Source organism: Quercus robur, chromosome 4 (genome assembly GCF_932294415.1).
Source record: "Quercus robur chromosome 4, dhQueRobu3.1, whole genome shotgun sequence".
NCBI lineage: Eukaryota > Viridiplantae > Streptophyta > Magnoliopsida > Fagales > Fagaceae > Quercus > Quercus robur.
In genome coordinates this window covers 72,784,731-72,807,289 of record NC_065537.1, presented here as the reverse complement: position 1 = coordinate 72,807,289, position 22,559 = coordinate 72,784,731, and the positions used below count along the sequence as shown (strand labels likewise).

Below are 22,559 nucleotides of genomic sequence, written 5' to 3'. Positions count from 1 at the left end.
GTTTTTCCAGTTTGATTAGTCTGCTGCCTATCTTAGTGAGATCAATTGTAATGCATGATTGAGGAAATGGACATGGTGTGCGATCCTAGCTTTATAAATGTTGGGAGTGTTTTGCAAGACACTGGAGTGAAGACAGCATAGGGGTCTTGTTTATTTTGACAAGCAATGCTATTTGTTGTATATAGTAACTAGCATGATTCAAAATTGGCTTATAGTATTTGAGAAGGTTTTGCATGTGTAACAAGCACTTTGAAACGAGTTTATGGGCGGGGCAATGCTTATTCATGGGTGCTTTGTCCCCTTTTTGGGCGGGGCGGGATGTGTATCGAGGACTTTAAAATCTCCGGTTCCCTGCCTCAAGCCCTACTTGATAAAAATGAGAGAAAAGGGAGGGATGAGAGGGAGACAAAACTTGAATGACCAAAACCATTTTGGAAACACTTTTAAATTGGCAAATACTATCTTACCCAAAAAAAAAAAAAAAATAGCAAATTCTACTTATCTTATCTGTCACATAATAACCAACAGCTGTATGCTCTTAACTTATCCAAACCTACAAAGACGAGTTCAATGGTACATCAATACATACACATTAGGCTTTAACTTGTAATGTTATATTAAAATCCTAAATAAATTAAACTAAATGATTTCAAATATACATTTTTTTTTAAGTATTAATAAGGTGGTATGGGTTAGTTAGATTGAAAGTTTTGTCAACTCCAATTTGTGTGTTTTTAAGAGAATCTATCTACTCATGAAAACTAATTTAAAGTGTTGTGTTGGGTTAGATCAGTTAATGAGTTTAATACCTACTCATTATGAGAAGTGTTTCGCCTATAATATTTTCACAACAAATCTTAGATGGTAAGTTATTATTGATTCTAATTTGAATTTATTACTGAAAGTCAGAAACTACTTTTTCATCTACAATTAACATCGGACTACTTAAAATTTGTTGTGAAAATATTATAAACATAATATTTCTCTTAATATCAGTCACATAGATGATGAGTATCTTACTCATATCCAAAAACCTTTTTTTTTATGGGTTTTGCTAACAAGTGCCCTTAGGGCACTTATTAATAATTCACTTTAGGAAAGTTTTGATACCACTTTTATGGTTTTTCATTTCCCATAAAATCTTTCTTTATATGGATTATTAACCAGTACCCTAAGGGCACTCGTTATCATTTCTCTTTATTTATTTATTTTTTCCCCCTTTTTTAATAAAACATATCCAAGCAGAAAAGCACATTATAATGTTTTTTTACTAAAAAAAGAAAACGTTAAAGGTACACGCACGTTACAGCATCAAACCACTGTCCAATGGAAAAGTCCACGAGGTTCAAACTACTGGCCAATGGAAACATCGAAGAAAACATTGAATGTTCATAAGTCACATGATAGTTCAAGGTTGTAATCATCTAATCATCAACTCCACGTTCTGATCCACAACAAAGCCAGTTCAGTTCACTAACATTCTCTCTCTCCCTCTCTCTCTCTCTCTCTCTCTCTCTCTCTCTCTTGTATATTTGTATTTGAATTGTGAGCTTTATCTGTGAGTGATTGTATTCACAAACAGAGTGTGTGAAATGAACCCAATGGCCTCTTTGGTTGGGCAGTCTTTGATGGCGCTTCCCTTAGAAAATGGGAACTATAAGGTTTGGGAGGACCAATCTTTCATCAAGTGGAGGAAGAGAGACTCTCATGTTACTTTGCATTGCCATGATTCCATTGAAGGTCAGACTGGTTCCCTCTGTCTTCATTTTCAATGTTTGTACTTGTAACAATAGTTCAATACTGTTTCTTTATGAGCCGTGTTTTTGTTTTGTTATTGTTTTGCTTTCCCATGTTGTTTTTTGTTACGTGGGTAGCTGAATTATGAGGTTTTAACATATGGGTTTCTCTTAAAAATCAAGATTTTATCTTTTGTACATTTTTTTTAATAGATACCATGGGAATGATTGCCTTTTATCATCGGGCTGAGTCATCAATTCGTTTTAGGTGTAGTTGTGGTTTGAAGATTTTACCATTTAAGCTAACTGGAACCCGCATTTTATCTTTGGTACATGGTAGAACTGATTCATTTTCTTTGATTACAAACTCATCTAAACTGTAAAGAGGAAAAACAAACAATCTTGATAAAAAATGAGACTGGAGCATGTAAACTGTTTGTGGTCTTTTTTAACAGCATGGGTCCTGATGGAATTCTTTTTGTGGTCTATGAAAAAGTCACACCAGGTTGTAAAAATATTAAAAATAAAGAGAGAAATAAAACAAGGATCTTTATGGTCAAACTGATTCAAAAAGTGTGAAATGTTGGAGTGGTTTGGGGTGCTTGAGGCTGGAGCAGATAATATGATTGTGGTATTTATTATAACACAAGTTCTGATATAATTTTTAAGTGGTCTATGAGTATTGTCTATTTTTCTTACACCAATTCTAATTGGATATCTCTTCACATAATAAGCACCTTGGTTCCATCATTTTTTAAATTCCTCTTTGTATTAGTTTCTTTCTTTTTATTTCTCAGATGTAGGGAATCTGACATTTTGTTCTATTAATAGGATCTCTTAAATTCTGGTATGAACGCAACAAAGTTGATGCTTTGGTGGCTAATTCTGCTGTTTGGAATGATGATGCTGTTCTTGGAGCCCTTGAGAGTGCTACGTTTTGGGTCAAAGGCTTACCATTCGTTAAGTCTTTGTCTGGCGACTGGAAATTTTTGTTGGCTCCCAATCCTAACAGTGTTCCTGTGAATTTCTATGGCGGTTCATTTCCAGACTCTGAGTGGAAAAGTCTGCCAGGTATTTGCATACATATAGATGACTCACACACACACACAGACTTATGTGTAATTGTTTATATATTTTCATTTATTTCTCCATTTTCTATTTGATTTCTTTTTCATTTTGAAATCTTCAATTGCCATCATGCTAATATGAAAATTTCCTACTAATGCTTGTCAGCTTGTGGTTATGTGTTCCTAATTTGCATAGTCTTTTGAATTTCAATGTGACACTCCTAGTCAATCTAGGGCACCTATGTAAATTTTAGTAGGTCTGTTTAGAAACTAGAAAGACATGCATTGTGTCTTGATGTGCTCTTTCCAGCACTGCTTTTTGACTTGTAGTTATGACCCTTGTAACTTCAGGATGATATTTGGCATTGTGCGAAACACTAAATTAATTAAATAAGATAACCTATTTAATTTTTCTTGAATTATTTTGAAGCTATGATTGATACAAAATTGAAATCTGAGTTTAAATGAGCTTTCTGATAACTTTCATGGATGCTAAATGTAGCATCTAATATTTTGCATTTCTTCTACAATATTAAATAGTCTTAGCCTTTCTTTTTTCCTTTGTTGATAGAGAAGCTTGAGGGAGATTTGGGATGCTTATTATTTCATGATTTTCAATTTTTTACAGTATTTTGAGTTATGCAAACACTGTCATTGAAAAAATGTATCAAGTTCTTAATTGTTTGATGTTTGAATCATCCTAAACATTGTGACATATCTAATGCTTACAAGTGATCCTCTTTCAAACATGTCTCATAATTTTTTTTTCTTTAATTGAAACAGTTCCTTCAAGTTGGCAGATGCATGGATTTGATCAGCCTATTTATACAAATGTAGTATATCCATTTCCAATGGATCCTCCATCTGTTCCTGTGGACAATCCCACGGGTTGCTACAGAACATACTTCAATGTTCCTAAAGAATGGAAGGGTATGATCTATATGGACATTAGTAGAATTTTAGCTCTTTACTGTGTCTGTTGATGCATTCTGATCCTTTTATTTATTTTCTTCTCTTCGTTGGTTTTTGGCTTCTTAATCAAAGTATATTAAATGGAAGCTTATCTGTTCAAATGTTTTATTCATGTTTACTTGGTTTTCATATGAACTCTGATATACTATTTATATTTGACAGGTCGTAGGATTTTGTTGCACTTTGAAGCTGTTGATTCTGCCTTCTGTGCGTGGGTAAATGGGGTTCCTGTAGGATATAGGTAATTAAGCATATTTCTAATGAAATTTTTGTAAATTAAATTAAGTTTACTCCATTTAGTTTCTGTCATTTGGATTTCCTATATTTTCTCAACCATTTTATGTAGTTTTCTCAGTGAACATATCCTGTTTCAGTGACATTTGATATGTATTTCTAATGGAGCCTTAACATTGCACATCATCAATTTACAAATTTTAGTTTATTTTTAAAATTAAATTGTCTTAATTAGTTTTTTTTTTTTTTTTTTTTAATTTTATTATCAGTAAATTGTCTTGATTAGTTATGTGTTATACATGAAAAAAAAAAAATATATATATATATATATATATCTTAAAGTTTTATGGTATATATTTTGTTTGAGAAATGGTCATACCAAGGCATCCCACATTTTATGTTTTTTAAGAAAAACAAATATGCTTCTAAAAATTTTTAGTCAGTAATTTTTACTACTAATTTATCTCTTAATAGCAAGCTAATACCCCTGCATACTTAATGTGAAATGTTTAATAAATATAATTCCACATATTTAAGCTAATAAAATATAGCGGTCGTAGACTATGTACTGCTCTAAATTGTATCATAGTGAAACAATGTGTCTCGTGTCCAGTTGTATGGGATGTGATGTTTGATATATATCTTGTATCCATTAACATGTTTTTTATAATTGTGTTAGGTCAGTCAGGATAGTAGACTACCTGCCGAGTTTGAAATCACTGATTATTGTTACCCTTGTGATTCGGATGAGAAGAATGTTCTAGCTGTTCAAGTATTTAGATGGAGTGATGGCTCCTACCTTGAAGATCAGGATCATTGGTGGTTATCTGGTATTCATCGTGATGTGCTTCTTCTAGCCAAGCCACAGGTTTGTGTTCTGATCAACCTTGCTTCCATGTGTTGTTCTATTATAGCTAAAATAAATTAATGGTTAGTAGTTGGAGTTCTTTGTATATTGGCAGGGGATGCACATGATGAATTGAGTAGTTAGTACACTGTACCAAGAGCACCCTGCCACTTTCATGAAACAATTTATTTCCTCTGCTCATTTCCCTTAACATGAGAGGCATTGAAACATTACAGACTTTACAGTATGATGTTACAGATGGATGTACCATCTTTTTATTTTATTGCAATTCTGTTATGATTGAGGAGATAAGAGAAATCAAGAAGGTATCAGAAACTATCTCAGGGTAATAACATAGCAAGAAGGCCACAAAGCAGATTTAATTAGAAAACAAGAATGCAAACTATAGATTAGATGTGTCTACGTGTTATATAATTTCTCCTTCTGCATATCACTAAATCAAGGAACACTGTGCACAAAAAAAGAAAAAAAAAAGAAAGAAAAAGAAATATACTTAACCTTAATTGATTATCTCAGATAAGTTGTCTACTTTGTCTTAAAAAATTGTGCCATTTTCTTCCTTTTGAATTGGCCAGGGAACCACTAGATACTTCATCAAATATTTTATATTGGTGTTAAAGCAGTAGGTCTTTTAGATATTGTCTATATCTAAAAGTAATAATTAATTGAATATTGCCGCCCTTGGAAGTTCAATATTATTTTTTAACATCACTTTGCTTCTGACGTTTTAACTGAACAAATGCATTATCATTTTTTATATCTATTTTGGGCAATTTATTCCAACATTTTAGAGTTGCACAAGAGTTAACTTAAGAAGTATATGGTATGCAGGTATTCATTGCTGACTATTTTTTCAAATCAAACCTGGCGGAAGATTTTTCTTATGCAGATATACAGGTAAGGATTAAAATTTTAAAATTAGAAACTGATAAATTGCCAGAGTTTAACTTTGTTCTATGTTGAGTGGAGAATATTAAATTTATCTTCTTGATCTCCACTCTCTGTTGTTGGTGAGTAAATATACAGTTGATAGCATATCTGCTCTCTTAGTTTACCTACTATTATGTGCAGTTTGCTTGTTTTTATATATCTGAAATATCCATTTACACATAATAAGACTTGGTTTTCATTCACCCATGTCCATCTTTCATAAGATATAACCAACTCAAAAGTCTGCCAGTAAGTTTCACCCTCTAGGTGCCAAGGTTTCTGTGTCACACTCACACATCAAAGCGGAAATTTGGCTTTTTAAGGTGAAACTTTCCTGGCATTGCTGCTGTCTGCTTAATCTTTGCACAGGTTCCTCTCCCTCACAGGTGTTATTTCTTGTCCATGCAAAATTCACCATAAATGGTTACAAAAAATTAGTTATTGCCCTTTCCAAATGATGTTTAATATATTAATGATATTGTTCCTTTTAGGGTTCATGTCATCCTTTAAAATCCACTAGGTGCACAACTAACTTACCAATAAAAAAAGGATTTTGCATGCACAAATCTATTTTTGTCTACTTTTAAATATTCTTCAAATATTTTATCAAAATTTAGGTATGATCAATAGTTGCAATATGTTAAGATTATGTTTTCCTCATTACAAAATCCAATTATGGGAGACATTTCAAGTTTCTTTTTCTTGCACTTATCATCCAGGTTGAAGTGAAAATAGACAACTCTTGTGAAGCATCAAAAGACAGAGTTCTTGAGAACTACACTATTGAAGCTGCATTATATGACACTGGGAGCTGGTACAACTTTGATGGACATGCTGATCTGCTTGCATCTCATGTTGCTAATATAAAGCTCAGTCCCTCTACAACAAGGCTGGGATTTCACGGTTATCTGCTTGGTGGTAGACTTGAAAGTCCAAGGCTTTGGTCTGCAGAGCAAGTGAGGGAGCTTACTTAATTTGATTCCTTTTCAATTTTAGACCTAAGCTGGATGTACTTTTGTTGATAAATACTGCCTTTTGGCCTAATGGTCAATGTGTTTCCTTACATAGGTTCAAGCAACAGTGGACGCCAATTTTAACTTTTGGTGTTCCCTGACTTGACCAGTTCATCCACCTCAATCAAATGGGTTAAGCTAAACCCTGGTGGGTTACTTGGTCTTGACTGGGCTGAATGGAAGTCTGGTTAGCTAGGTGCCAGGTGACCAGTTTGCCTGGCAGTATCTACATAATGTGCTGTTACACTTGCCTAAATAATATTTTATAATATTCTTTCCCCACCACCCACCCACCCCCCCCACCACCCACCCACATCCCCCATGGCTCCAACAAAATAAAGGGACATCTTCATAAGGAACAGAGGAAGATGGAATGAAGCACAATAATTTCTTCAAATTAAAATATGATGAAAAGATGAATATATCAAGATAGTTTAGAATGTGATTGATATCTGTTTGAAAATATTGTACCTACATTCTGCTGTTATTTTCTTGTGTACTATATATACTCCTTTTGATTAGTAAAAAAAATTAATTCCATGTTCCTAATATCCAGCTCAATTAGAAAATTTAGTGTAATTATATGAGTGTTTTAGACAATAGGCCTTCAATTAGTTTGAAAAAGCTTTTGCTTTCTTAGCCTTGAAAGGTTGTTACTTGTTTAATGGATATTGATATAAAAAAAACACTATAGGAAGCACCGTTTACAGACCGTCACTGTTTTCAGTTAAGAATTTTTAACAAAGTTTCAGTCTCTTTTGATACCATTGCCTTGAAAAGTGGAACTCATAGAGATTACTAATATTTAATTATTTGACTATGAACTTAATTTGCTTCTCATTTCACATTGATTATGTGTTTTTTTCTTTGAAGTTGAATAGTTTGATTTTCATGACCTATGATTGAAAGTGTGAAATGTTAAGTTGTTAAAGAGTTGAAAATTTTCATGACTTATTAGAAAGCTGAAGAGTTGTACTTTAGGGGATTGGATATATATATATATATATATATATATTTTGGTTTTCCATTCTATGTTAGTTGCTAATTCCTCTTTGTTTTGTCCAAGATTATGTGAAGCCTTCCATTTCATTTTTTTCTTAACAGTTTTGACACAATTCCGTATTTACCAATGAATTTGCATTTGGATATCTTACGCAATTGTTTGCATTTATTCCCAGCCAAATCTGTACACACTGGTTGTTGTCCTGAAAGATGCATCTGGCCGTGTAGTGGACTGTGAATCGAGCCTTGTGGGCATAAGACAAGTATCTAAAGCCCCTAAACAGTTACTTGTTAATGGGCATCCCATTATAATAAGAGGTGTTAACAGGCATGAACATCACCCACGTCTGGGGAAGACAAATGTAGAATCCTGCATGGTTAAGGTGACTGCTTTTTTTCTCCTGGCTTTATCTCTGCTTTCCAAGTTGATGTCTTGGATTATGATGATGGTACTGGTTTAGGTATCATTAAGACATTCATTACCATTCTGCTTGCAGGATTTGGTTCTAATGAAGCAAAACAATATCAATGCTGTGAGAAACAGCCATTATCCTCAACATCCCCGTTGGTACGAGTTGTGTAGTTTATTTGGCATGTACATGATAGATGAAGCAAATATTGAGACACATGGTTTTGATCTATCCCTACATTTGAAGCATCCTACTTCTGAACCAAGTTGGGCTGCTGCCATGATGGATCGTGTAATTGGCATGGTGGAGAGAGACAAAAATCATGCATGCATTATTTCTTGGTCCTTAGGAAATGAATCTGGATACGGCCCTAATCATTCTGCTTTAGCTGGTATATATCCTTGTTTTGGGTGTGCTATTTGCATGTGCTTGGAAGCAACTTGGCAAAAGATTTCTGTCTCGTTATTTTAAATCATACATATCATTAGCTTGTTTTTAATTTCTAGACATGTTTGATATCATAAATTTTTTTAAATAAGATTTCTGTACAAAACTTGGTTAATGGTGTGGTTTCTAAAAAATATCATTTACTTTTGTGGTAAACTCATATTAGAACCATGGTTTGCGTTTCAGAGAAGCTTTTTATTGAATACAAATGATTGAGAATTTGAATTTCTGCTTAGCACATCTCACATAGAAGAGACAATAAATCTTTGAGAATAGGCTGGCTATTAAAATCAGTTTGACAGTATCAGAAGTTGTTTTTGCTTGATATGATGATTTGAGCTTAATGAATTTCTCACATAAATTGGTGAAAATGTTGTGAGAAGTTAAGATTAAACTTAATTATGGAACAGCGATGCTTTCAGGGAGAGAGGTGTGCACTCTAATTTTTTAACATTTAATCATTATATAGAATTTTATATAAAATTGTTCTCTCTGAAATTCTACATCAAATTTCTTTCACCATATTTGGGGGAAACATGTCTATAAGTTACTTTAAACCTGGGCTTTATGCAATGCAGAAGATGTTATTCATAATTTCTGATTTTGTTTCAAAGTTTTGACAATATTATTGAAGTTACTACCACAGACACCTTTTCCTTTTCATTCACTTTCAGTGTGTAAACTTTAATTCAGGTTGGATTCGGGGAAGGGATCCCTCACGGGTAGTACACTATGAAGGAGGTGGATCTAGAACCTCATCTACAGATATTGTATGCCCCATGTATATGCGTGTTTGGGACATTCTGAAGATTGCAAAAGATCCAAGTGAAACACGTCCTTTGATACTGTGCGAGTATGTTATCTATGTTCTTAAATATGTTACTTTTTTTTAAAGTTCAATATTTCTTAATGATTCCATGACTTTCTTTTCTTTTTCTTTAAAAAAAATGTTCTAGTGGTCATGGCCTTTTGTACTTGAGGATACTTATTATGAATGAATGGCAGGTATTCGCATGCAATGGGAAACAGCAGCGGGAATCTACATGAATATTGGGAAGCAATAGATAGCACATTTGGTCTACAAGGAGGCTTTATCTGGGATTGGGTTGATCAGGTCAAGAATCTTCAAGTCCTTATGAATATATTGAATGACCAGTAAACTATTTTGCTTGTCATATAGAAATAAATATACATGTCAAAAGTTTGAATTTTATAGAAAGAAATGAACAGGCAATTGCAACAATTATGAGCAATTCAGATGTCTGTGCTCATGCTACATGTTGGCTTATAAGTTGTAACGTTAATTTGGACCCATCAACTCATGTAAAAAAGTTCCCACAGCTGAAACAAATCTGAAGGTTACAGACTCACAGTACAAAGTGAAAATAAGATGGTAAAATCACTTTGCAGAGCCAGAAACAAAATGTAGACAATGACGTGGTTGATCTCATGTGTCCATGGGCTAGGAATTGAAGTGATTATTGAACCCACCCCTGCACCCGCACTCCCCCCCCTCCCCCCCCACACACGCTCACCTTTTTCTTTTCCCTCTCCTGGTGTTGTTTCACAAGATGGATATATAGTTGAGGGTTAAGGATTTGCACTTTGTATACAGGGGTTGTTGAAGGATAGAGAAGATGGTAGAAAGCAGTGGGCATATGGAGGTGACTTTGGGGATATTCCTAATGATTTGAACTTCTGCTTAAATGGCCTTACTTGGCCAGATCGAACTCCTCATCCTGCACTACATGGTAACTCAATGTTTTGTGTCTTTGAATTTGAAACATGTTTGAAGTTCTGCAACATAACACCTGTGTCATTTATCTGTTTGCCCTATTACTCATGGCTTTAATTATTATTTCAGAAGTCAAGTATGTCCATCAACCAATCAAGGTTTCGTTAAAGGAAAGAATACTTAAGGTACTTACATACTCCATTCACATTCCACATGTCTTTTGTTGAATCTTTTGCTTATGTTTGGTTGGAATTTTACTTTGCAGATAACAAACACTAATTTTTATGAAACAACAGAAGGATTGGAGTTTAGCTGGGCTGCTCATGGGGACGGATGCGAACTTGGAACTGGAGTTCTACGTCTTCCCTCAATAGGACCACAGAGCAGTTTTGATATTGAATGGGAGTCAGGTCCATGGTATTCTCTATGGGCTTCCTCATTTGCAGAAGAATTTTTTCTTACAATATCTGCTAAGCTTTTGCACTCTACACGCTGGGTTGAGGCTGGTCATGTCATTTCCTCTACCCAAGTACAGTTGCCTGCCAAAAGAGAGATTGTTCCTCATGTAGTTTCTCTTCCTTCGTTCCTACATTGATACTATGAACAGTTTAATCACTTTTATGATCTTACTAACTTTTTTATTTTACTACATGACTAAGAGGTTACAAATGACTTTGGTTACCAGGTCATTAAAGCTACAGATGCTACCTTCCGAGGAGAAATTCTTGGGGACAAAATAAGAGTGAGCCAACACAACGTTTGGGAGATAGAATTGAATGCTAAAACAGGAATAATTGAAAGCTGGAAGGTAGTCTATACCATTGAATTTATAGAAGTGGATGGTATTCTGTTTTTGATTCATTTGAAAGACAAAGGTTTTCTTTTAATGTAATTTACTTGTTAAATGAAGGAAATGGGCATGGGAATGTTTTGATGTGATTTTCTCTGCAACTAATAAAAGTGATTTGTATAGATAAATAAAAGTAATGAAGAAGGGTTTTAAATAGAGAGGTGACACTATGTGCTTAAATAGTATAGAATGGCAGAAAAAGATACATATGATCAAAGTCTATTAGTTTATCAGGATCTATAGAGTTGTCTCTAATTTAATTGGGAATTTCAGTTTAGTTGAATTGACTAAAGTCTTGGTATTTTATAGTGCTTCCTTAAATTATAAAGTTAGTCTTTGTGCCTCCTGCTGTACCTTCTCTGCTGATAGACCTTCACGTTGATTTCTTTAGCCAGATTCTCTCTATAGTTGGAATATAATGTTGTGAAGTTTCATTATTAGGAAAGGAGAATGACCAACTTGTCTTGGACTTCTTGTTTAAAAACTGTAAATTGAAACTTCTCTACAAATATCATGTTTTCCTGAAACTGTATAACATACTTTTTGTTATATTCATATCTTTTTTTTCTTTGATTTATTTATTAAAAAAAAAAAAGAGGATACGATGGAAAAATATAAAATTTTGAAAAAAAATACAAATTTTTCCTTATGAATTTCAAGTTTTTGAGAACTTTAATAAACATGCTTGTGGAAGATGAAATGAAGCATGCCATAATTGAGATTTTTTATAGAAAAATTATTTGGATATCCTTTGGTTTAACTTCAGATGGAGTGTCTGTTAAGGATATTAGGATTTCATTTGATAGATTTTCTTTTTCAAAATTATATTTTGAAGAGGGATGTAAGCTTCCCTCTATATGTCCTTATAATAATTCTGAACTCTCTCTCTCTTCCTTTATTTTTGGTAACATTTGTCTCAGTTTACATCCTCTTCATATGATATTTTAAATATCTAACTTCTCAAGCAGAAGTTGTTTGATATGTACTCATGTCCTGATACACAGAAGAATATTAACTTATGATAAATGACAGCTGCAACTCTAAAGATATGGTTTTTAATGATAGGTTGAAGGAGTGACTGTGATGAATAAGGGGATATTCCCATGCTTTTGGCGAGCACCTACTGATAATGATAAAGGAGGAGAGGCAAAAAGTTATTTATCCAAGTGGAAAACTGCTCGTTTGGATAGTCTCCTCTATATTACAGAAAATTGTTCTACACAGAATATGACAGACAACCTTGTGAAAATAGAAGTGAGTTTTATTGCTGTTCCAAGGGATGAGAAGGGTTCTGTCCCGGAGTTTGACAAATCAAATGCATTGTTCAAAATTGATATGATTTACCAAATCTATGGTTCTGGGGATGTCATTGTTGAATGCAATGTGAAACCAAATTCTTCAAATCTTCCACCTTTGCCACGTGTGGGTCTAGAATTCCATTTGGAGAAGTCATTGGACCAGATAAAGTGGTATGGAAGAGGTCCATTTGAATGTTATCCAGATAGAAAAGCAGCCGCACATGTTGGGGTCTATGAGAAGGAAGTGGGTGACATGCATGTTCCTTATATTGTTCCTGGGGAATCTTCAGGTAGGGCAGATGTTAGATGGGTGACATTTCAAAGGAAGGATGGATGTGGGATTTATGCTTCCATCTATGGCAGCTCTCCTCCTATGCAAATGAGTGCAAGTTACTACACTACAGCAGAGCTTGACCGGGCAACACGCATCGAAGAGCTTATTAAAGGAGATGACATTGAGGTAATTTCTACTGATTCTTCTAGCGGTCTTGCTATGATTTTTTTTTTTTTTTTGGGCAAATGTGCGTGTGTTATGCCCCATGGACTTGAAGTTTGAAACTCCTAGACTATACTTATTAGCATTATCATTAGCAATAATGCTATTCACCATCATTCTATAAATTACGTAGAGGAGATGGACTGGGTTGAAAGATTTGTAAGCCGACAATTTATGCATTGGATTTGTTGCCATAAATATTTTTAATATTTGTAAAAAAAAAATAATTGTAAAGCATTATTAGAATTTTCAAGCTGCATCTACATATAGATGGTCTTCCACTTAAAGGAAAAGTCATAGGGGAAGCTACAATTACTTACTACCATGAGCCTGCCTTCATTCCCGTACAAGATACAACAATATGGATTTCGATACCTAACAAATTTCAAGAAGGAAGTTATTTGATTTTTACCCCCAAAAAAAATTTCCAGATTTCCCATTACCACTGTAATTTTGTAGTTACATGCATACATAATGAAAGAAAAGAAAAGAAAAGAAAAGAGAAAAATTCTTCTCCAGCTCGGGTTTACAAGTTTGCATGTCTATTTCAAGCTGCAATTGATTGCTACTTGTTCTACTGCTTTCCTCCTTTTTCCCTGATTCTGTCATTGTTTTTGTCATCACCATGTTACATTGTTTTATGGTGTTACAGGTTCATCTTGATCACAAGCACATGGGAGTGGGTGGAGATGATAGTTGGTCCCCATGTGTCCATGATAAGTATCTGATTCCTGCTGTACCCTACTCATTCTCAATGAGGCTGTCTCCAATAACTCGAGCCACCTCTGGCTCCGACGTTTACAAATCCCAACTTCAAAACTAGCAACTTTTTTTTGGTTGCATGGCTTGATGGAAGGTTGAGGATGTATGTTAGATCATGTGTTACCTTATAAGTTATAGTAAATAAATGTCCAATCCAAACCATATACATCATTATATTGGGACTACCACCTTGAGGCTAGAAAGCTCTCTCTATGCAAGTTGAGTAGCTCCACTACCAAGTTGGGGTATTTAGTCATGGCGATTGGTCATTAAGTTGTTTACTTGCCAAGATCAATGCTTGAAAGCCTATGCTATGGACATAATACTTTTATGCAAACTACTTGTCATCTTGTTTAATAAAATCTCATGGGAAAAGTAACTAATTCAAGTTTTTGATCTATTACAACTAAAATGGTATTGGACTCTTTTAGAAACTTTTTGCTACGCTACTTTTGAAAACTCTGGTTTCTTTTGGGTGTAATTTTTACGAGTCCTGAACCTAACATAAAATTAGCTACTTAGAGGGAATTTATAAATGGGTTGACATGTCTAACTTGCATCAACCCAAATAGACCAAATTAATTATTTGTGTTGGATTGATGAGATTTGTTATAGTCCATCTTATTTAACTTGTTTAACTATCGCACATCTTTGGTGTGATGGTCACTCCACAAGTATAAATGCTTGTGGGCTGTGAAGAGTAAGAGTCGGGATTCAAATTTTCATGAGGGAACTTTACACACATATACACTTTGGGTCTGTTTGAATTAAGGGGGGAAGGAGGGTGAGTAGAACGGAGTATGGTAGAATTGACTGAAAATAGGCTAATTTTGAGCCAAATCTACTTTACTCTACTCTTCTTCCATCCTCTTCAATCTAAATAGACAACTAGATTAGGATAGAGTAGAATTTCTATCTTGTATTTAAAAAAAAAAAAAAAGAACTTGTTTAATCAAAAGACTTTTTTTTTTTTTTTTAATTTAATATAATTAATTTTTAAAGAAATAAGTGAGTAATTTAAAAAAAAAAATGTCTATGATGATAAACGCACATAAAAAGATGAAATTCTTTACCTCCCCCCCTCCCCAAAAAAAAGAAAAAGAAAAAAAAATCCACGACTTATTTTCTTTCTGCGTCACTTTAGCTACTTGGTCTTATCTAGCTGATTATTTGTTTGTAAATTTAGATAAAATGTCATAGGCTATTATATAGTATGTGAGATCTTCATTGATTCATTTCAATGCAATATTACTTATGTATTAAATATGTCAAAACATGTTGGTAGCCTTTTTATAAAGGATCTGGGTGCCTTGGAGACATTTGTTAAAGGACCATTTTAAAAAAGTTTTGATATCATTTTTATGGAAAATAAAAAAATTGTCCAAAAAAAATCAGTTACTTTTTTTTTCTTTTTCTATAAATGTTTTTAAATGCATTTATTGAATCAATGCTTTCAGGGCATTTGTTAACTTTTTTCTCGAGCCCTAGACTATTTCGATGGAAAAGGATAATAGAACCTCAATAATAACTAGGTAATAAGAGCTAGGATAATAGGTTCTCGTACAGTGACCTAGATCCCCAGCCTCTAGCTAGTTCTTCTTGAAATGCACTGAGGCACAACAGTTGATAGGACATCTAGGGGTAAGGCACTATTTCGGCGTGGGTTGTGAAAGCAGTACCAAATTGCGGTAAACTCTGAATACTAGATATGTCCTCAAAATAACATAGATCAAAGTCTGCTAGTGAAATAGTGGGGGATAAGCCAATAGAGAAGCTAGCAACAACAAAGCCTTTTTTTCTTGGGGATGGTGAAATTTCTTTTTATAAAAGGGATATCATGTCACTAATTTAATAAAAGGCTTGTGTTCAAGTATAATATTTTACGTCTTTTAAGATTATATCATCATTTGTCACAAACAATTTGTATAATATGTTGAAGTAGTTGGTTGTAAGTAGTAGATAATCACTAATACATGAACACCCATCCACCACCCACAATCTATTCAAAAAATGTGGCAAACATTGTTGTGATGTCTCAATTTGATTGATTGTGTGTGTTGTATGGGTGTATGATGAGTCTCATATCAGGTATTTATTGGGTAGATCTGGACTTTATTAACAACTACAAAGAGTTTTAATTGTGACTAATTCTTTTGAGATTTAGCCCAAATGTGGCTAGTACTTTTTCTTGTATTGTTATAATTGTATTCCTAAATTTTCTTATAAGATTTTGACATTATTAATAAATGTTTGGTTAGTGCTCTCTCGAATTACTTACCTAAGAAAATTTTAAATTTGTCTCCTTTGTGGGAGAAAACTTGAAAAAAAGAAGAAAATTTAGCAGATTTCCTAAAGACATTGATTTTGGAAATATTTTTGGAATTTTAGAAACTTTTTTTGAGGGAAAAAAAAAACTTTTTGGATATTTTTTTAAATATTTTTTATGAAAATAATATTAAAATTTGGGAAATATTAACGGATGCCCTTAGAGCAATAGTTTACATTTCAATTTAAGAAAATTTTTATAAAAAAAGAAAAAAAAATTAATATTTTGATAATTTTTTTTATTCTCTAAAATGAATTGTTAATTATTATCCTAAAAACATTTATTAACATGATTTTTAAAACTTTTTATAAAATGATCTATTAATAAATAGCATCCGTTATCCGGACCCAAAAAATAAAAAAGAAAAACACCTAAAGCCTAAAGGAATCACGCCGCAAAAACAGGATCTTCTCTGTTTAGCTGGAAACGAGGAGAATTTATTTATTTTTTTTGAAACAAGGAGAATTTATTTCAGATTTGGTATTTAATTTGTATAAATTTAAGTACGTATATAATAATGGCATATCATTTTTAAATTCTATTCCACCAAAATAAGCAATCATATCATTATTTACTGCAGCATGCCATGTGCAAAAAATGGTGATGCATTATTTTAAACAAAATGATTCCCGCCTTAACCAAAAAATTCAATACCATTAGCCGCTGCATTTTTAAGACCATTCCATGTTGACATTCACATGAACCAAACAAAACCCACATTTCCTCTGTAATTTTTCACTTCCAAACACTCAAAATTTTCCACAAATCTCATCCCATCTCAGCTCTCAAGGTCAGTATTTTCTCACACCCATTTCATCAAATTTTGTTAATCATTATTGCTGGGTTCAAATATTATATGTCATTTTGTGCTACTAGTGTTTTTTTTTTTTTTTTGGGTGAATCTATGTTGAATTTGAATGGTGATGTTTTTTGTTGTTGTTGTTGTGTAGTGAATTGAGGATTCTTGAAGTTTTGGACCAAAGGGTGTGTTTAGATTTTGTTGAATTTTTGTCAAATTTGGAGAAGTGGGTTTTTTTATTTTTTATTCTGCTATAGAGCTTAAGATTTGAGTTTCATGATGAGTGGAGATAATTTCACAGATGGGTTTGGCAAAACCCGTCCGGCTTTAGCCGATGTGACCAATCATAAAAGGGGGTTTTTGTTTGATTCAGGTGATTTGGGGCTTAAATCTGGTGATGGGTATGGTGGAAATGTGTATGGTGAAGATGGGAATTTGCGGATTGCGAAAAAAGTGTGTTTAGGAGTTGAAAATTCAGTCAAAAACAAATGTGAAAGTAAGTTTGGAGTTGTAGATGTTAGTGAAAAGGATTTGTCCCCTACTTGTAGTGAGGTTGGTACTTCACTGGAGAATGTTGCCTCTGCTGTTGTAAACTTACCTGATAAAAGTAAGGAGACATTGAATATTTTTGATGGTATTGTCCATCTTGTTAAAGATGACAGAATACGTGAAAGTAGTGTGGAGGTTGGTGATGCATCAAGAGATAGTTGTGTGTCTAGTGTTTCGATGCCTGTGTTTTCTGAACCGTGCAAGAAAGATTGTCGTGTGGTTGGAGGGAAGTGTCGAGATGAGGAAGTGAGACTCACTTCTGGTGTTACACAAGTAAGCGAAGGATTAGTAACGCGTGTTTTCAAAGATAATGAGAAGGATCTTGGTCTTGGTAATTTGACCTCAAGCAATTATGGGTCTATTGAGTCGTCTAGATTGCCTAAGTCACATGGTTCTAAGATCCATAAATTGGAAAGATGTACTGGACTTAAGGGTGATGGTTGTGCTAATCTAAATGCTGGTGACAATATTCTCAAAGGTTGCTCTTGTTCATTTTGCTTGACAGGTAATCATAAGCTCATAACACCTAACTATGTTTCATTGCTTGTGTTAATGGAATTTAACTCCTTATACTGCATTGAATTCTAAAATGGGTATGTCGATTTTACGATTTGTGAACCAGCTAGTTATATTTGGTCGGACCTCCATTACCAGGATATCAAGGGTAGAATATCTGGTAAGTTTGTGGATGGTGTTTGATAGATTACTTGTCTAGAACTTTTACATGTTTGGTTTGTTTTCTTCTCATAGTGATATTGTTTCCCTCATTAGTATCACCTAATTTTGTGCCAGTGTTGAAGAAGAGTCAGAAAGAAGCAAGCATCTTGGTTCAAAGGCTGAAGGAGACTGGCACTCATGGCCAAGGAAACAGTAAATCATTGAATTTAGAATCTGATCTCACGAGTCAGTGGAAGTCACTCTTTATTCGAATGGAGGATATTTTTGTTCATGAAAGCAACCAGCTTGTGAGTGCAACTTTTATTTCCTATGGCTTAGTGTTCAACCCTCTATGTGAATGTGTTCTGTGAGTCATTGCTCTAACCAATGCTTCATTGCAATTTGCAAGCATTAATGGCTCCTTATGATCGGACTAAGTCTCAAGATCATCCTTTATTCATGTCATGAAATTTCAGTTTTCTTTTCTTATCTCAAATGTGTTGAATATGTCAATTTTCTGGGCAGCACGCCAGTTTTAATACGCTAAAGGATTTGAGAGAGAACTGCAAGATGGATCTGGAGATGATCAATGGAATGGCTTCAGAAAAACTTTAGTTTTCTTTGGAGATTGTAAGAATGTCTCATTACACTTGTTCAGTAGTTTGTGCATGCTCTGCACATGCTCGTGCGTGATCCTGAGAAGTTGTATAGAGAACTCCTTGATGCCTTTACCATTGTTTTAGAATCTGGAACAAATCCAATTAACATGTACTACTAGTGTTTCCTTTAATGGTTGGACAAAATTTTCCTGCATGAGAGATGATTTTTTTTTCATCGACCTCGAATAATGTAGCTTGGTACTTGGTAGTGTTATCTACTTGTTTATCTGGTTCAGTATCTTCATTTTGTTAAGCTTTGACTAGATTTGATTTAAATTTTCCCCAGCTTTGCAATTGTGTGATTGCCTTTAATTTAATCTAATTTATTTTTTAAAACTTTTGTCATGATTAAGGTTGCACGCCTTTGACATTGTTTGCCTATATTGTATCTAAAACCTATGCTCTTAGAACCAAAGCAGTTATCCTTTTCCTTTTCCAGTAAAATTGTGTTTGAATGTATCATATTGGAGAAGAATTTTAATTTACACTTATAATTTGTTGAAGTATGACTAAGTTAGGACCTCTCTAATTTATAGATACTAGCGAATTGCTCACGCGATGTACGGATAATATTGTAAGCTTCTATGTAAGAAGGTTATGAAAAATGTTGAACATGTATTAGAGTAATAATATGAATTATTGTTGCGATAACATAAAGGTTTTTGTTGAATTTGCACAAATTAAGGTGATAAAAAATATAGACTATAGCATAATTGTTATAACAATTAGAAATTAGATGAAGCAAATAGTTTGTCATAAAAAGTGAGATTTTAAGTTGCACACATATATCCATTACAATTTTTTTTTTTTTTGGTGCTAAATGGATATGAAACCTCTTAATTTGGAAGTACACTTCAATGACTGTGGTGTGCATTTTATAAGAAAACAAAACAATACAAAACAACACAAAATCCAATTTTGGTTGTAATCCTTTTCGAGTTTTTTCTCAATTGGATACCTCAACGTTACGTGCTTTAAGGGCTGAATGCCAAACATTCAAAGTTACGTGCAAATATGAGATTAAAGGTTAAATACAAAATTACTCTAATAAAGCACCATGTAATAGAATCTCATGTTTTAAAATAAGGGTTTGGCTTACCTCCCGTTATTTTTTAACTGGAATCTCTTTTTGTTTTAATAAGAAGTTTCTAATCTTTAAAAAAAAAAAAAAAAAAAAAATCTTGCAAAAGGAAATCAAGGAATCATACCAACAACCCACGGGTGAGTCTCTCTTTCTTTCTCTCTCACATCATCAGTTTTCTTAATCTCTAGTATTTTTTACATTTGAGAGTTTGCTATTTTCTCCAAATCTAATCTCCAGTAATTTTTTTTACAGTTTTCTTTGAGAGTTTTCTCCAAATCTAAGAGAGTGAAGATTAAAGAGTGACCGCATGTTGTTTTTAACCATTACTCCCCAGGTAAACATCATGATTTTTATAAAGTATTATGCGTTATTTATTAAATAAATAAATAAAATATTATTTAACATATAAATAAAATAAGCTTATTAAATTTATAAAAATATACAATATATATTGTGGGGCCCAATAATTTATGGGCCAGGCCCACTTGCTCATGGGGAGTCCGAAGGCCCAAGCCGAAAAAGGTTATGGCCCAGACTCAAAAATATAAGGCAAAAAATGGCCCAGAGATGCAGCCGAGGACGGTTTAGTCCTCGGCAGACCCAAAGCTCCCTTGAGAAGAGGGGTAAAAAAGAGGTATAGGAACAAATCTGTAAGGAGATCTAAAATATCTTGGGAAAGTTACCCTTACTACCCTTCCCAGATAAGACTCTGCACCTAACAGAGCCGTATTATTCAGCTTTATCAACCATCCCTAACAATTCTGGGATTAGACTGACGGGACAAATATCAGTCTTGTAAAGGCTGACCCTACACGTGGACGAAGGACAGCGAACGCAGGCTAGTATAAAAGAAAAAGGAGGGACTCCCATCTAGGGGGGGGGGGGGGGGAAAGACTTCATGGATGAAAACATCTTAACAACTCATGCACATCATAGAAAAAACCCACTATTGGGTAACCGGGGTAAAACCTTAATGATCCTCGGACCAAGTCCGAGGAGACCAACCCCGCAGGATACGACGCTATAAGGTTTAAAGGCTCAAACCCAACTCCCTTTCCTACATGAATTCCTCTAAAATCAAGACCGAACCATCGCCCCGTGATCGAAGGCAAGCCTTTCAAGCCCACTCTCTACAAATCATATTGTGAGGGATCTTTCATGTACGAGCCCAACATCATTATTGGGCTGCTAAAAAAGTCGTGTCCCTACAATTGGCGCCGTTTGTGGGAAGGCTTGCGTGTTGGTGCGGCTGGCGGCGGAGTCAGGGCTATATCAAGCAGAGGTCCGCGAAGTTTCCTCCATCTCCGGCGACATGCTGTTATTGCTTCGACATAAACTTCTGCTAGGGGCTACGCCCTGCAGTGCCAATGGCGCGGGCAACTCTAGGGGCTTCCGGTCTCAAGCCAACTCTCCTCGCCCTGGTCTAGGGGCTAACCTTCGAAAAATAAATAAATACAGAGAAAAAACTACTTAAAATTACAAGTTTTGGACAGAACCAAGGCCTTGCATGGTCCTTGGACTCAAGCCTATGGGGAAACCAAGAACTCAAAAAAGTTTTGGACAGAACCAAGGCCTTGCATGGTCCTCGGACTCAAGCCTATGGGGAAACCAAGTACTCAAAAGTTTTGGACAGAACCAAGGCCTTGCATGATCCTCGGACCCAAGCCTCTAGGGAAACCAACTACTTATAAGGAAAAACTACATTACAGGGACCTTAGGATTTATCCGAGGAAAACTCTCCACTAGCAATTGGGGTAGTTCCTAAGTTGCGAGGATTCTCAAGTCTGCTTTCGAATCTTCAGCACCAAAGGGATCGATGCAATATAGTGCAATGTGTCGCCTGAAAAGCGATCGGGGTTCCCTACTACTCAGTCAACTCCTCGGATGGATTATTTTGAGATTATCATTCTCGGACGGTATTCTCGCACTTATCACAGAATATTCAGTTGTTTCCTCGGTTAGTTCCTAAGTCTAACTTACTATGAATTATTGTCGTAATGCCTGGTAGTGTTGGTAAATCAAAATTAGTTGGATTATGTTTCAAGGTTTCCTGCTCTAAGTATCATTGAAGAAACACACACATAGAGCACACCCTTTCACAAAATAGTGTTGCAAAAAGAATAGTATTCAGAACAAGTAAATAAACTCCCCTTTTTACTAAAACAAAGAAATAGTACAGCGTACAATGAAAAGCTGGAATCAGCTTATGTCAAAGCTTACTACATAATTGAAAAGGAAAATACAAGAGAATAAGGCAAAGCCGAGGAGGCAGTACAGACGAGAGGTTGGCTTCTAAAGCTAACCACATAATCAAAAGGAAAGATACAAAAGAATAAGATAAAGCCGAGGTGATGGCACAGAGGAGAGGTTGGCTACTGCTTCAAGACCTTGTTCTTCCTCAATGCTTTTACATGCCCATAACTCAGGCAGCAAAAGAACCCAACTTGGGGCCTACACCGTCGAAGAAAAGGTGCAGAGAGAGCCCAACTTCAGGTTAGCGTAGCTGAAGAAAAGGTGCATGAAACCCAACTTGAGCCTCACACCGCTGAAGGAAAGGTGCAGGGAGCCGGAAGTTGAGGAGCCTTCACCAAAAATTTGCCTGCAACCAGGCAGAGGCGATGATGGCGGAGAGTCTTTCTTCTGACACACCAAAATTCTGGCATGA

General features: G+C 34.7%; 2 protein-coding genes across 2 annotated transcripts; both read left to right on the top strand.

Annotated features, from left to right (window-relative positions):
* Positions 1-1,349: 1,349 nt before the first annotated feature.
* Positions 1,350-14,208, top strand: LOC126723618 (uncharacterized). Its single transcript, XM_050427204.1, has 17 exons — positions 1,350-1,740; positions 2,568-2,807; positions 3,587-3,733; positions 3,938-4,016; positions 4,694-4,877; positions 5,709-5,774; positions 6,527-6,763; positions 7,999-8,205; positions 8,320-8,623; positions 9,373-9,532; positions 9,685-9,793; positions 10,295-10,430; positions 10,544-10,599; positions 10,680-10,979; positions 11,100-11,222; positions 12,330-13,022; positions 13,711-14,208. The coding sequence occupies exons 1-17, from the start codon at positions 1,593-1,595 to the stop codon at positions 13,879-13,881; spliced, it is 3,360 nt and encodes a 1,119-aa protein (XP_050283161.1). The 5' UTR covers positions 1,350-1,592; the 3' UTR covers positions 13,882-14,208.
* A 2,492-nt stretch (positions 14,209-16,700) lies between these two features.
* On the top strand, positions 16,701-19,048 carry LOC126723617 (uncharacterized). The gene is made up of 5 exons (XM_050427203.1): positions 16,701-16,936; positions 17,097-17,999; positions 18,117-18,170; positions 18,287-18,459; positions 18,677-19,048. Exons 2-5 carry the CDS (start codon positions 17,222-17,224, stop codon positions 18,764-18,766), a joined length of 1,095 nt encoding a protein of 364 aa, XP_050283160.1. The 5' UTR covers positions 16,701-16,936; positions 17,097-17,221; the 3' UTR covers positions 18,767-19,048.
* Positions 19,049-22,559: the final 3,511 nt, after the last annotated feature.